The sequence below is a fragment of the Scyliorhinus torazame genome, chromosome 28, assembly GCF_047496885.1.
Source record: "Scyliorhinus torazame isolate Kashiwa2021f chromosome 28, sScyTor2.1, whole genome shotgun sequence".
Lineage (NCBI taxonomy): Eukaryota > Metazoa > Chordata > Chondrichthyes > Carcharhiniformes > Scyliorhinidae > Scyliorhinus > Scyliorhinus torazame.
Genome location: NC_092734.1, coordinates 33,226,203 through 33,242,098, shown reverse-complemented (window position 1 = coordinate 33,242,098; position 15,896 = coordinate 33,226,203). Strand labels below are relative to the sequence as shown.

General features: G+C 49.6%; 1 protein-coding gene across 3 annotated transcripts in view; it reads left to right on the top strand.

Moving 5' to 3' along the window:
- The window catches only part of opn4a (opsin 4a (melanopsin)), a 118,800-nt gene extending 116,287 nt beyond the window's left edge, over positions 1-2,513 (top strand). For all 3 annotated transcript variants that reach the window (XM_072491836.1, XM_072491835.1, XM_072491837.1), the window contains one exon: positions 605-2,513. In XM_072491836.1, coding sequence (XP_072347937.1) covers positions 605-784 — 180 coding nt within the window. In that variant the 3' untranslated portion in view covers positions 785-2,513. The remainder of the gene's footprint in view (positions 1-604) is intronic.
- Positions 2,514-15,896: the final 13,383 nt, after the last annotated feature.

Genomic DNA, 15,896 nt, shown 5'->3' with positions numbered 1-15,896 from the left:
CCAACAATACTCAAGAAACTTGACACCATCCACGACAAACGCAGCCCGCTTGATTGACACCCCATCCACAAAATCTCCCTCCCTCCACCAATACATATAGTAGCAGCCGTGTGTACCACCTACAAGGTGCACAGCAGCAGCAACTTTCCAACGTTCCTTAGGCAGCACCTTCCAAACCCACGACCGCTACCATCTAGAGGGACAAGGGCAGCAGATACATGGGAACCCCACAACGTGAAAGTTTCCCTCCAGGGCGAGTCGCCATCCTGACTTGGAAATATATCGGCCGTCACATCACCCTGTCGCTGAGTCAAAATCCTGGAACTCCCTCCCTAACAGCAGGTATACCTACAACACATGGACTGCAGCGGTTCAGGAATGTGCCTCATTACTACTTTCTCAAGAGGCAATGAGGGAAGGGCAATAAATGCTAGACTAGTCAGCGATGCCAAATCCTGTAAAAAAAACTAATTTCTAATAATATTTATGGAGGGAATGAGGATTCTACAGAGGTTCTTCAGAGCAGGAAGTATTTTAAGGCTGGATTTGAATTGTCAACTGAATTGCAATGAAACATTGACCAAATTCTCTCGCTTGATTCAAGGTGGTCGGAAATCTGGATGGTGTTGGGCCGAGGAGAGTAGAGGCTGCTTTGGCGAAAGCAGGCCGGATCCCCAGCATTGTAATTACTCATACTAGCAGCCCTGGCAGCAGCCAGACCTCAGGAGCCAGTTTCAGTCCCATGTATGAAACAAGCCAGCGGCCCTCTCTCCCAAATCAGTGACAGCAAAGTTGCTGCAGTTGCTGTTGAAAGTGTCACCCTCTCCACACCCCCCATTCAAGTTAGCAGTAGCAAGACCTGGCAACACATAGAATCAGAGCAGTCACTGTAGTGAAGTTTAATAGACGTTCAACGTATAGCTTTGAGCCTATTAGTGAAATACCAACGATCACATCACTGATTCAATGGTGCCTGAACCTTTGCACAAAAACCCAAAGCTGAACAGTTTATCTTCTAAAGTGTCAATAAAGAATGACGTACCCTCATGGTCACAATGTCCTGAATCAGTAGACTTATGACTTTAAGTGGGAACCAAGGTGAAGGAGCCAGATTGAAGGTCACGGCCAAGGTTCACAAGGCCAGGGAAAGAAGAGACGGTTACGATTAGAGGAGGCCACGTCTGGGTTTTGTAGATTGTGGAAGGAAGGCCTAATTTAGGGAACTCTGAAGTCCCAATTTGTTTGGAGAAGGAGTTAGAGTAGGGAATGGCGCGGTGAGTGTTGATTTGAGCATAGTGAGATTGCTGGGAGGGAGTGTACACAACGGTGTATTTGGAATGTCGGACAATGATAGCAGTGCCCTGCTCCCAAACTACCCACCTCTAATGATCAATCCTCAGGTCTCATGGCCCAATTGTAAAAGGATCATGAGCATTCATTCATCCAGCGTGCAAACAACAAATTATTAATGCAATCATCAGTGAGGATCTTAAACACTGAAGGTTTGGCAAGAGATTTGAATGAATGATTCAGCAGCCGGCAGACATATTAAAATATTGAACCCACTTCAGGAAAGATGGGATCGATCCACTTCGGAAATTAAAAAGGCCAAGCGATCTTTGTTTTTTTTCCAAGAACAGGTAAATCCATTCTCAAACGAGTATTATACTCTGTGCCAATGCTTGATTCGAATGAGTCAGGCGTCAATGTGAAATGCTCATTAGGGTGATCGCAGGAGGATGCTGCAATGCATGAGAGCAGTCTTAGTGGGGCGGTGGAGTGGTTCATTTTCCCTGCACGAGCGCCTGACGGCAGTGTGGTGATCTTTGTGAGGGATTTTTGAAGTGATCAGGTTTTTGCACGGCATTCACGTTGGTCTCAGTTTTTCATTTTGTTTTTGCAGATTTTTGAGATGTGTAGCGATGCGCTGACTTATTTTTTTTCTTCTTTCTTACTGCTTAATATTCTGGAACCCCACTCCTGGCACCATGTGGTGATCATTATGAGGGATCTCCAGAATGGAAGGCGTAGTGATCACAAAGGCACACAAAGGTCTTTTGAAAAACTAAACAAATTTTATTAACACCACTAAATTTGAGTTTGACACTTATTCTAAATAGCAAACATATATATAAGAATTAAACTACACTCACTAACACTATCTCTATCTACTAACTATAACTATAGTATCTTAAAAAGCTCTGCAATACACTTTGAAACTTGACTCCTTCAGGCCTAATTTAATCTCATCCCAGAAGCCCAAGAGCCAGTGTAATATATAGAACTGTCCCTTAGCTCCCTCTAGTGGCTAGGCTTGGCATTCCATTAACTCTTCACATGCTGTACGTTTGTGTAATGTTACAGGCAGCTCTGCAACATAAGAGAGAGATTAAACCCTTTTTTTCAGGTCATGATCATGAACCAGCACAGACAGGGCTCCGACAGCAAGAAGCTGGCCCTCATTTTTCAGCTATCAGTGCTGCATAATGTGACCATTGCCGAGAAAGTTTGGGGGGGGGGGGGGGGCGGTGGGTAGAGGGAGACACACCCTTACTGAAACCTCTGTGTTAGAAAAGGAAACCTTAGGACTTATTAATGTCTAGCCGCCCTCTGAACAATCTGGATCAAGCCGGCCGCTGCTTTCAATCGCAGGGAAAACAAACTATTTTCCTTTTTGCCCTCATTCGAGCTGCTGTTGCGTATCATGTCCAACCCAACATGTGTTTAGGATGTTTTCTGTTAACATCTTGAGGGACAGGTAGCTGGTGAAACATTACGGGTTTATTCCATTATGGGATGTTCCTGCGTGTTGGCCCAGATGTGGATCAATAAATGTCACCAGAAGAACTGGTAAACAACTAGAGAGAGTTCCATTTCCAATTCTCTTCCCACATCTAGTGGTCCATCGAGGCAGATCTCCGTCTGTTTACGTAGCCAGTAATTCCTGGAACAGGTCGCTAGCCTGCCGCCAGAGACTTATAGCTTGAGGGGGCCCACTCCACAGCAAGCGTGGGTGACCAGGCATCTCTCCCGCTCTTACCGCCCGCCATTAGCCTGTTTGGAAGGATTTTGTGGGTTGACACCTAATCTGTTTGGCTGCGTTATGAACGCACCTTCCTCGGCCGTCAAGTCCTGGGGTGGGACTCGAACCTGGAGCTTCGGGCTCAGAAGGCGGGATGCTACACACTGCGCCACGAGACCGTTAAAGCCCTTACACCCGGAGAATCCCTCTTACCAGCAGGGGAGCGCCGCTCCAGGAAACGCGGCTGGCGGAGTGGAAAATCCGCCCATTGTATTCCGCTGCACGTCAGGGGATCAGGGGTTATGGGGAGAAGGCTCGAGAATGGGGATGAGAAAATATCAGCCATGATTGAATGGCGGAGCAGACTCGATGGGCCGAGTGGCCTAATTCTGCTCCTATGTCTTATGGTCTTATACTTCAAGAACAAACTAATGGCCATTGTGGAAAGGAGGTCATCAAGCACCGTTAAATCCAATGAGCTTGCATCAGTGGTTTATTCCATATCCACTCTCCGTATAGTACTCATTCCATCTGCACTCGTTCACTTGTCCTCAAGGTCATTGTGATAATTCTTTGTGCTGTTCCCTTTAGGTTTATAGTACACAAGAGGCATTGAACATTCCAGCCCAATGTCTACCCTTATTAGCTCACCCGCCACACCTACTAGTACCCAACATGTACCCAACTATCTGAGTACCACCCAGCCACCAGTCCCATCTGTGTGTCGCAAGCATCAGCTAATACTCTCACTAACTCTTGGGATCATGAATGCGTTTCAAATGTTGTGTTTCTGCTGTGAAGAGTTCCTGTTGAGCTCTAATTAGACGTTGTGTACGTATTATTACAAGCTTTAGCCTGCCCGAGTTTGGGTTGAAGCCTCAGTGCGATGTTTGTTTAATAAATTGTACCAGTGGAACATTCCCTGAATTCATTATTGCTACATGTTCAAGAATCGGGTATTGAATGAATTCGCAGATGAGATTTTCGTGACATCAATGTGGGTGCCAGGCAGTCTGAGTACCCCTTCATTGACACTTGGAACTTGTTAAAAAATAAATTACTTTTCCAATGAAGGGGCAATTTAGTGTGGCCAATCCCCCTACCCTGCACATCTTTTGGGTTGTGGGGGCGAGACCCATTCAGACACGGGGGGAATGTGCAAACTCCACACTGATAGTGACCTGGGGCTGGGATCGAACGTAGGTCTTCAGCGCCATGAGGCAGCAGTGCTAACTACTAGGCCACTGTGCCACCCCTTGGCCCTTGGAATTTAATCATTAACAAACGACACAATTTGTTTTTATTCTTTTACGTGACCTGGCCAGGTCAGCATTTATTGTCCGTTCCTAATTGCCCTTGAGAAGGTGGTGGTGATTTGCTTTCTTAAACTAGTGCAGTCCAAGAAGTGTAGGTGCACCCACTCTACTGCTCGGGGCTTGGGGAAGGTTCAGAATTTTGACCCAGCAAGAGTGAAAGAAAAGCGATATATTTCTAATTTGGATGGCGAGTGGCTTGGAGGGGTGGTGTTCCCATGCACCTGCTGCCCTTGCCCTGCATGGACATGGGATGCTGTTGAAGGAGCCTCGGTGAGTTGCTGCTGTGCATCTCGAAGATGGTCCACACCGTTGCCACTGTGCGTTGATGGGGGAAGGAGTGGACGTTGGTGGGCGGATGCCAATCAAGTGGGTAGCTTTGTCCTGGATGGTGGCGAACCTCTTTGAGTGCTGTCGGAGCTCTGCTCAATCTCCGACTGAATGTTGTAAATGCTCAACGGAGGGTGGCACGGCGGCGCAGTGGTTAGCACTGCTGCCTCACGGCGCCGAGGACTCGGGTTCGATCCCGGCTCCAGGTCACTGTCCGTGTGGAGTTTGCACATTCTCCCCGTGTCTGCGTGGGTCTCACCCCCACAATCCAAAGATGTGCTGGTTAGGTGGATTGGCCACGCTAAATTGGCCCTCAATCGGGAAATAAATGAATTGGGTACTTTCAATTTTTATTTTTCTTAAAGTAAATGTTCAGCGGTCATAAGGGGTAGGCGCAATGTTCGTAAAACTACAATATGTGAGCACCCCTAATTGCCCTCAGAAGATGATTTGGAGAAACATCTTATTTGAACTTCTGCAGCCTTGTTCCTTATTCTTTCATGGTCATCGCTGGCACGGCTCATCCCTAATTGCCCTTGAACTGAGTGGCTTGCAGGGCCATTGATGAGGGGCTGTTAAGAGTCAACCACACTACTGTGGGTCTGGAGTCACGTGTAGGGCGTTAGTGAACCGAATGGGTTTTTACCACAGTCAATGATAGTTGTCATGGTTACCATTATCTAGACTGGCGTCATATTCCAGATTTTATCAACTGAATTTAGAATTTCACCAGCTGCCACAGCGGGATTTGAACCCGTGTCCCCAGAGCATCAGCCTGGGCCTCTGGATTATTAGTCCAGTGACATTACCGCAAGACCACCACCTTGCCTAATGTTCCTTCTTTTATCCTTCTCCATGACAGAGTTTGCACGGGAGGTAGGTGCTGTTGAAGTAAGTTTGTTGAGTTGCCGGTTTGAGCATTTGAGGTATCAAATCAATACTTAGCGTCCATCTTTACCAAGGAGGTAGATGCTACCCAGAACATGACCCGCCGTGTCGAAGAATCGCCGGGGGCTGGCGTGAATCCCGCCCCCGCCGGTTGCCAAATTCTCCAGCACCGGATATTCGGCGGGGGCGGGAATCACGCCGCGCCGGTCGGCGGGCACCCCCCCCCCCCCCCCCCGCACCCTCGGCGATTCTACGGCCCGAATTGTGTCAAAGTCCCGCTGCTAGAATGCCTGTCCCGCCGGCGTGGATTAAACCACCTCTCTTACCGGCGGGACAAGGCGGCGCGGGCGGGCTCTGGGGTTCTTGGGGGAGCGCGGGGCGATCTGGCCCCGGGGGGTGCCCCCACGGTGGCCTGGCCCGCGATCGGGGCCCACCGATCTGCGGGCGGGCCTGTGCCGTGGGGGCACTCTTTTCCTTCCGCCTTCACCACGGTCTCCACCATGGCGGAGGCGGAAGAGACTCCCTCCACTGCGCATGCGTGGGAATGCCGTGAGCGGCTGCTGACGCTCCCGCGCATGCGCCGCCCGGCAATGTCATTTCCGCACCAGCTGGCAGGGCACCAAAGGCCTTTCCCGCCAGCTGGCGGGGCAGAAATCTGTCCGGCGCGGGCCTAGCCCCTCAAGGTTAGGGCTCGGCCCCTCAAGATGCGGAGGATTCCGCACCTTTGGGGCGGCGCGATGCCGGACTGATTCGCGTCGTTTTTGGCGCTGGTCGGCGGACATCGCGCCGAATACGGAGAATTTCACCCAGTTCAGACAATGAAACTCGGTTCCTAGAAGGGTTCAGAATTGATAAGGAGGAAGTGTTGAATAGACTGTTGGCAATGAAAGTTGACAAGGCACCAGGACAAGATGAGATGCATCCAAGGATATTAGGAAGTGAGATTGGAAATGGCAGGGACGCTGGTCATAATCTTCCCCTCTTCCCTAGACTCAGGAGGGGCCAGAGGACTGGAGAATTGCAAATGCTAGGCCCTTGTTCAAAAAATACTGTGAGGTAACCCCAGCAATTATAGACACGTCAGTTTAACATCAGTGATGCCGAATTCTCCGGTGCTGGAGATTTGGCGGGGGCGGGAAACACGCCACGCCAGTCGACGGTTGCTGGCAGCAGCCCCCCCCCCGGCGATTCTCCGTCCAGCGATGGGCCGAGTGGCCGCCCGTTTTCGGCCAGTCCCGCCGGCGTATATTACACCAGGTATTTGCCGGCGGGACTGGCTGCGCGAGCGGCCTCCGGGGTCCACGGGCGGGGGGGGGGATCTGACACCGGGAGGTGCCCCCATGGTGGCCTGGCCCACGATCGGGGCCCACCGATCCGCGGGCGGGCCTGTTCCGTGGGGGCACTCTATTGTTCTCCATCGGCCGCTGTGGTCCTCCGCGATGGCCGACGCGAGATGAACCCCCCCCCCTGCGCATGTGCTGGGATGACGCCAGCACACGCTGGCGCTCCCGCGCATGCGGCAACTCGCGCTGGCTGGCGGAGGCCCTTCGCCGCCGGTTGGCGTGGCGCCAAGCCCCTTCCCCACCAGCCGGCGGGCCACAAACACTCCGGGGCCGGCCTAGCCCCTGAAGGCGCGGAGGGTTCCGCACCTTTGGGGCGGCCCGATGCCGGAGTGGTTCACGCTGCTCCTCGGCGCCAGGACCCCCCACTCCGCCGGGTAGGGGAGAATCCCGCCCGGACTTTCAGGAGGTATTCGATATAGTGGCACACCACAGACTTGTGAAGAAAGTTATAGTTCATGGAATAAAAGGGACAGCAGCAACGTGGAATAAAATTGGCTGAATAATAGGAAGCAGAGAGTAATGGTCTGGAAGGTGTGGAGTGGTGTTCCCCAGGGGTGTATATTGCGATCCTTGCTTTTCCTGATATATATTGATGATCGCGATCTTGGTCTTCACGGGACAATTTCAAAGTTTGCGGATGAAAATAAATGATTGTCAACTCTGAAGAGGGCAGTAGAGAACTTCAAAAGGACATAGACAAGATAGTGGAGTGGGCAGAGAGGTGGCAGATGGAGTTCAGTGTGGAGAAGCGTGAGGTGATGCATTTTGGCAGGAAGAACGTGGAGAGATAATATAAAATAAAGGGTAACATTTGTAATTGGGTGCAGGAGCAGAGGGAACGGGGTGTATATGTGCATAGATCATTGAAAGTAGCAGGACAAGTGGAGACAGCAGTTAGTAAAGAGTACAGTATCCTGGGCTCCAATAATAGCAGCATAGAATACAAGTTATGCTGAACTTGACACGAGTTAGATCTCAGCTGGAATATCGTGCACAGTTCTGGGTGCCACTCTATAGGAAGGATGTGAACACATTGGAGAAAATGCAGAAGTTCACAAGAGTGGTTCCAGGGATGAGAAACTTCAGTTGTGAGGATACATCGGAGAGGTTGGGACTGTTCTACTTGGAGAGAAGGAGGCTGGGAGGAGATTTGATAGAGATATTCGAAATCATGAGGGGGCTGGACAGGGAGAAACTGTTCCCATTCGTAAAACGATCAAGAACGTGAAACAAAATGAAAATCGCTTATTGTCACAAGTCGGCTTCAAATGAAGTTACTGTGAAACAGAGGCACAGATTTAAAGTGATTTGCGAAAGAAGCAAACGTGATGTGAGAAAACAGCTTTATCACGGAGCGAGTGGTTGGGGTCTGGACTGCCCAGCCTGGAAGCGTGGTGGAGGCAGGTTCAATCGAGGCGTTCGAGAGGGCGTTGGATGATTATTTGAATAGACACAATGTACAGGGGTTCATGGAAAAGGCACTAAGCCACAATGTTCACTTGGAGAACCAGTACAGAGACAATGGCCCAAATGGCCGTCTGCACCGGAACGATTCTGTGAGTACTGCAAATTGGGCGTACTGCATTGACATTGGAGGGTGTGGGTATTGACTTTGGGGCATTGATCAAGCAAATTACTGCGTACTGCATGGGGTTGAGCTTCCTTGCTGTTTTTGAGGCTGCACCCAGCTAGCTGAGCCACGAGTATTCCATCACACTCTTGACTTCAGATTGTAGATGGGGGGAGGCTCTAAGGGGAATAAAGAAAAGCGACTACGCAGACTAGCCGATCTCTGCCCTGCTCTTCTTGCAGTGGTGATTATATGTTTGGTCCAGCAAAGCTCCTGGTCCAGCTTTCTAGTCTTGGGGCTAAAGGGATCAAGGGATATGGGGGGGGGAGAAGGCAGAATCAGGGTATTGAACTTGATGATCAGCCATGATCAGAATGAATGGCGGGGCAGGCTCGAAGGGCCTCCTCCTGCTTCTATTTTCTATGTATGTTTCTATGTATGGTCGAAGATGAACCTCACAATGTCGATGGTGGAGAATCCAGTTGACGGTCGAGGGCTTTGATGGACCCAGGTGAGTGCAGCTGCAATAATACTGAATAAACTCAACACCATCCAGGGTGAAATACGCCAATCCACCAGCTTAAACATCCCTTCCCTCCACCACCCATATACCGTGGATAATAATGTGTGCCTTCTACAGGAAGCACTGCAACAAGGCCCGGATTTCCACCGCTGGGGCCTCAGCAGCTGAACACACAGCTTCCAAGGGTGGGGCAATTAAAATCGAGAATGCTCAAGGTACAAGAATTCGGTGGAGTGCAGATATGTCAGAGAGTGGGGCAGGAGGTGATTACAAAGATAGGGAGGGGCAAGACTGTGGAGGGGTTTGAAAACAAGGATGAGAACATTATAGTCGAGGCAGCGCTGAATAAGGTCCACTGCAGGGCAACAAGCACAGGGGTGAAGGATGAATGGGTTTTGGACACGGGCAACCTGTCTTTGGATGTCCTGAAGTTTACAGAGAGTGGAGGCAGGACAGGAGTGTTGCAGAGCTGAGTTGAGGAAAGGGGGAAAGCCAGGCGATGTTTTGGAGGTGGATATAGTCTTAGTGATGATGTGGATAGGCGGGAAGATCAACTCGGGCTCAAATATGACTCCAAGTGTTTCCAGGAAGAGGGATGAACTCGGTGATTGGGGAACTGAGCTGCTCCCAAGGCCACCCCGAAAGACAAAGGCATGGATGGGAAACCAATCTCAAATTAGACAAGATTTCTCCATTCCTTCATCGTCACTAGGTCAAAGCTCTGAAAAGCCCTGTCTAACAGCAGTGTGGGAGAACGTCAACCCCACTGAATGTTAGAATTCAACAGGAACTAACCACTTTCCAAGAGCAACTCGTGTTGGAAAATAAACGTTGGCCTTACCCGCACTGATCATACCCCAAGAATGAATTCTTAAGATTTCGTAACTCCTGTCTCTTCCCCCTTTCGTGCTTTCTCTCTTATTCCCACCCTCTTTGCCTCTTTACTACCCTGCCTCCCTGTCCTCTCTATTCTTTCCAACCACTCTATGGGGATGGAGAGGAATAGTTGTGACTTAGGAAGACCTCCTTCCACCCAAACACCAGTGGGCCAATCAAATTCTACAAAATATATCCACATAAAAGAATTAAATAATCAAATCACAGCATTGGGCTCTGTGCTCAATCGTTAACCATTAATTATTGTAACAGGTTGTGACAGGGTGGATGAGGTTGGATATTCCCCCAGCCAGTGAGCCTAAAACCAGTGGACATGATCTCCGAATAGGCGGAAGGCCATTTATGAGTGAGGTGCGGGAGAATTTCTTCACTCGGGTGGGGTTGAATGTTTGGAGTTCTCTGAACCCAGGGCGGCTCCGGCCCGCCACATTTCTGCCTCACCCCGCCGGCGGGATTCTCCGTCACGCCGGCCGGTAAATGGGGTTTCCCATTGCGGGGCAGTCCCACGCCATCGGGGAAACCCCCGGGCTGCCGGCAAAACAGAGAATCCCGCCGGCGGAGGTCCCACCGCCAGAGGACTGTGGAAGCTCAATCATTGAGCTTGCTCAAGACAGATATCAATATATTTCTGATTACACCAAGGGGAATGGAGATAGTGTGGCGGGGAAATGGCATTCAGCTAGATGGTTATCCATGATCTAATTGAATGGTAGAGAAGGCTCGATGGGCACCCCTGTTCCTGTGTTACCTATTAACCATGCCTAACTGTCTTGGTAAATGGGGCAAAGACTTCCATAAATATATATATAACTTACAAATATATATAAAACACAACCTCAGGATATTCAAAAGCACTTACTAGCCAATTAAATTCTTTTGAGATGTAATCATTGTTGTGATGTAGGAACATTAACTTTCAGCTTTTGCCTGTTGAGTGAGTCTCTTTTGAAAGAATGGAAGTGTCATCATCAAACGGGCTTCTATTAATTATGGATGCAGTGGAAACCTGCGCTCAGTTTAGCTCATTAAAATATATTCCAGTCAGACAGCTTTTGTTGGTGAAAAGTATTGTGCAGACGCAGAACAGATTCCCTTAGTTTGGAGTCCTTTAAGATAAATACCTGCCTGAGAGAGCTCTGACGATGAAGGAAATGAAACCAAGCATAGGTGTTCTTCAAAAGGGACTCATTATGAAATGAAATGAAAATCGCTTATTGTCACAAGTAGGCTTCAAATAAAGTTACTGTGAAAAGCCCCTAGTCGCCACATTCCGGCACCTGTTCGGGGAGGCTGTTACGGGAATTGAACCGTGCTGCTGGCCTGCCTTGGTCTGTTTTCAAAGCCAGCGATTTAGCCCTGTGCTAAACAGCCCCTGCAGGACTAAGGTTATTGAGAAGGGACACAGCAGAATAGTTCTGGGCAATGGAGAGAATAGTTTGTCTTACAATACAGCTCGGGGAATAAACGTACACAGAAAGGGTATTGGGACATATGCTTTCTCGAACAAACACCTTGAGCTCGGAGCTGTAATGTGTTTGAATTTCCCAGACGAAAACCCCCAAGACTTTGTCGTAAGTGCTGCTGTAACGGTGTACGTTTGATTACTGTCAATATTATTAACTGTAAGCTTTTAATAAATCTGTCAACAGCTAATATTCACTGTTGGGTTCCTTATTATTTTGAAGAGTATCTCATAAGCAAGAATCCTCCAAATTAAACAGAAGGATGCATCGGAACATCGTCTTTCCAACATTTTTCTTTGATACAACTGGAGTCAATTGTCCCAGCTCATTGACATCCTGACTTACCGACATCATTGGTGTCGACTGAGGTTTTTCCCAGGCGAGTGTGTAATTATCTTTCTGCTCTTTGTAGAGTACCCAATTCTATTTTTTTTTAAATCAAATAAGGGGCAATTTAGCGGGGCCAATCCGCCTTCCCCGCACATCTTTTGGGTTGTTGGGGTGTGACCCGCGCAGACACGGGGAGAATGTGAAAACGCCACACGGACAGCGACCCGGGGCCGGGATTGAACCCGGGTCCTCCGTACTGTGAGGCAGCAGTGCAAACCACTGCTCTTTGCCCTTTGTTTAACATTTTTCAGCTTGTTTAGATGCAAATTAATATTGAGAAGCAGCAACTTGCGTTTACACAATGCCTGAAGCGGTAAATTCCTCTGGCCAACTGTGCTGGAAACCATCTGCCAAAGCAATTTAAATCGCTGACTTTGGGTGTTTCTGCCAGATTTACAGCAATAGTTACTGTGGAAAAGTTAGAAAGGGAAACAATCCACTATTTTAAATACCCAGACCGATCGCCACACGGGACCCCCCCGCCCCCCCCCCCCCCCCCCCCCCCCCCCCCCCCCCCCCCCCCCCCCCCCGCGCCCCCCCTGTATTCTGGATCCCCCCCTCCCCTGACTAAACGTCCCCTGGGGCAAACATAACACCCTCCCCACGCCCCCCCCCCTCCCCCCAGCCCCAGACTCCCACCCCTCGATTTCCATGCAATCACCTGGACGTTTATCTTCTCCCTGGCCTGTCAGGTTCCCTCACTGGACCCTTTAAACCAAGTTGCTTCGCGGTAGCCAGTGGAGTGACAAAGGGTGCTCGGCCTCCCAGAGTTACACAGCGCTGCAGCCTCCGGGGCTCTCTCGCTGCTGACTCCAAGCAGCTTCAGGCAGCGGATGTGTGAACAAAGCTCTCCAGAGCGGATAAGTGCATTTCACACTGTTATTCCAGTGGGCCACGGCATTCCACTTTCCGGGGGAGTTACGGCCCATTATGTTTCATCAAAGACGCAGCACGGTAGCACAGTGGTTAGCACGGTTGTTTCACAGCGCCAGGGTCCCAGGTTCGATTCCCGGCTTGGGTCTCTGTCTGTGCGGAGTCTGCACATCCTCCCCGTGTCTGCGTGGGTTTCCTCCGGGTGCTCCGGTTCCCTCCCACAGTCCAAAGATGTGCAGGTTAAGTGGATTGGTCATGCTAAATTGTCCTTAGTGTCCAAAAAGGTTAGGTGGGGTTACTGGGTTACGGGGATAGGGTGGAGGTGCGGGGTTTACGTGGGGTGCTCTTCCCAAGGGCCGGTGCAGACTCGATGGGCTGAATGGCCTCCTTCTGCACAGTAAATTCGATGACTCTAGAAGAGGGTCATAAATGAGTGGAGGCAAGTGAATTTAGGGAAGCAATACCACAGTCGGTTGAAGAGACGGTGTCGCAGTGGTTGTCACTGCTCCCTCATGGCGCCAGGGACCCCGGTTCGAATCTGGCCTCGGGTCACTGTCTGTGCGGAGTCTGCACGTCCTCCCCGTGTGGGCGTGGGTTTCCTCCGGGTGCTCCGGTTTCCTCCCACAGGCCAAAGATATGCGGGTTAGGTGGATTGGCCGTGATAAATTGCCCTTAGTGTCCCCAAAAAAAGGTTAGGTGTGGTTACGGGGATGGCGGGGAGCTGGGATAGGGTGGAGCGGTGGGGATATGATGGAGGTGTGGGCTTCGGTATGGTGCTCCCTCCAAGGGCCGGTGCAGACTCGATGGGCCGAATGGCCTCCTCCTGTACTGTAAATTCTATGATTCTATGAGAAGGGGACAGTATAGTCAAAGGGGTTGACAACATTCCCTGCAGCAAAGAGCGTGAGCCCGGGCGGTTGTGTTGCCTGCCCAGTGCCAGTGTTCAGGACACCTGCTCAGGGTTGGAGAGGAACTTGCAGTGACGTGGGGAGGACCTATTTGTCATGGTCCATGTAGGAATCAACAACATAGGTAGAACTGGGAACGAGCTTCCACATAGAGGACATGATTCTCCCATGCCGCGCCGAATGGGAGAATCGCCGTATGCGCCATTTTTCCCCGCGGCGCCGGTCCGATGGCGGCCAGCGATTCTCCGAGGAGCGGAGAATCGGCGCCATTTGCGCCGGCGAGTTTGGCGCGGCCAGCCCCTGAACCCCTGCGCCATGTTGAGTCGGGGCCAGCGCGCTGAGGATGTCCCCCGCGCATTCGTGGGTTGGCGTGGCGCCCATTTGGCGCTGGGAAGGGTGGCTGGAGCGGCGTGAACCCTGTGGGGGACAGAATCGCTACTACCCGCGCCCGTTTCGCGCCGTCGTGAAACGCGACGGCGTTCACGAAGGCGCGAACACTCTGTCTCCGTTTCGGAGAATCGCGCCCAGAGGGTTTGTGGAGCTAGGCACTAAATTAAAAAGCAGAACGTTCAATGGTGATAATCTCTGGTTAATTATGAGCCACATGCCTAGGGTACAAAAACTTTGAGATGAATATGTGGCTCGAAGACAGATGTAGGAGAAGTGGGGTCCAGGTCATGGTGCACTGGTACCAGTTTGGGGGAAATTAAGGGCTGTATCTTTGGGACATTCTACATGTGAACCATGTTGGAATCGGTATCTTAGCGAGCCTCATAGCTAGGGCAGTGGAGAGGGTTTTAAGATAAATAGAAGGGGTTAAGGATCAAATTTAGGAAGATTTGGTTAATCAAAGAGCAGAGAATACCCAAGAGAGAGATGATTTAATGTGGGATATAATAAACAGACTGTGACAGGACGGGACAGAGGGTACAGCAAGTGCAAATATAAAGGTAAATCAACAGATAGGATTGGAGTTAACAAAAATGATAAAAGGACAAAACTAAAGGTTTTGTATCATTGCATTCGATACAAAAGAGATGAACTGAAAATAGAATGTGCAAATAGAAATATTAAATACAATCTGATAGTCATTACAGAGACATCAGCAAGCTGACATAGATTGGGACCTGGATATTATAAGAACTAGGAGCAGGAGTCGGCCACCTGGCCCCTCGAGCCTGCTCCGCCATTCAATGAGATCATGGCTGATCTTTTGTGGACTCAGCTCCACTTTCCGGCCCGAACCACATAACCCTTAATCCCTTTATTCTTCAAAAAACTATCTATCTTTATCTTAAAAACATTTAATGAAGGAGCCTCAACTGTTTCACTGGGCAAGGAATTCCATAGACTCACAACCCTTTGGGTGATCAAGTCCCTCCTAAACTCAGTCCTAAATCTACTTCCCCTTATTTTGAGGCTATGCCCCCTAGTTCTGCTTTCACCCGCCAGTGGAAACAATCTGCCCGCATCTATCTATTCCCTTTATAATTTTATATGTTTCTATAAGATCCCCCCTCATCCTTCTAAATTCCAACAAGTACAGTCCCAGTCTACTCAACCTCTCCTCATAATCCAACCCCTTCAGCTCTGGGATCAACCTAGTGAATCTCCTCTGCACACCCTCCAGCGCCAGTACATCCTTTCCAAAAAGGAGACCAAAACTGAACACAATACTCCAGGTGTGGCCTCACTAACACCTTATACAATTGCAGCATAACCTCCCTAGTCTTAAATTCCATACCTCTAGCATTGAAGGACAAGATTCCATTTGCCTTCTAAATCACTTGTTGCACCTGTAAACCAAATTTTTGCAACTCATGCACTAGCACACCCAGGTCTCTCTGCACAGCAGCATGTTTTAATATTTTATCATTGAAGTAATAATCCCTTATTCCTACCAAAATGAATAACCTCACATTTGTCAACATTGTATTCCATCTGCCAGACCCTAGCCCATTCACTTAGCCTATCCAAATCCCTCTTCAGACTTCCAGTATCCTCTGCACTTTTTGCTTTACCACTCATTTTAGTGTCGTCTGCAAACTTGGACACATTGCCCTTGGTCCCCAACTCCAAATCATCTATGTAATTTGTGAACAATTATGGGCCCAACACTGATCCCTGAGGGACACCACTAGCTACTGATTGCCAACCAGAGAAACACCCATTGATCCCCACTCTTTGCTTTCTATTAATTAACCAATCCTCTATCCATGCTACTACTTTCCCCCTAATGCCATGCATTTTTATCTTATGCAGCAACCTTTTGTGTGGCACCTTGTCAAAAGCTTTCTGGAAATCCAGATATACCACATCCATTGGCTCCCCGTTATCTACCGCACTGGTAATGTCCTCAAAAAATTCCACTAAATT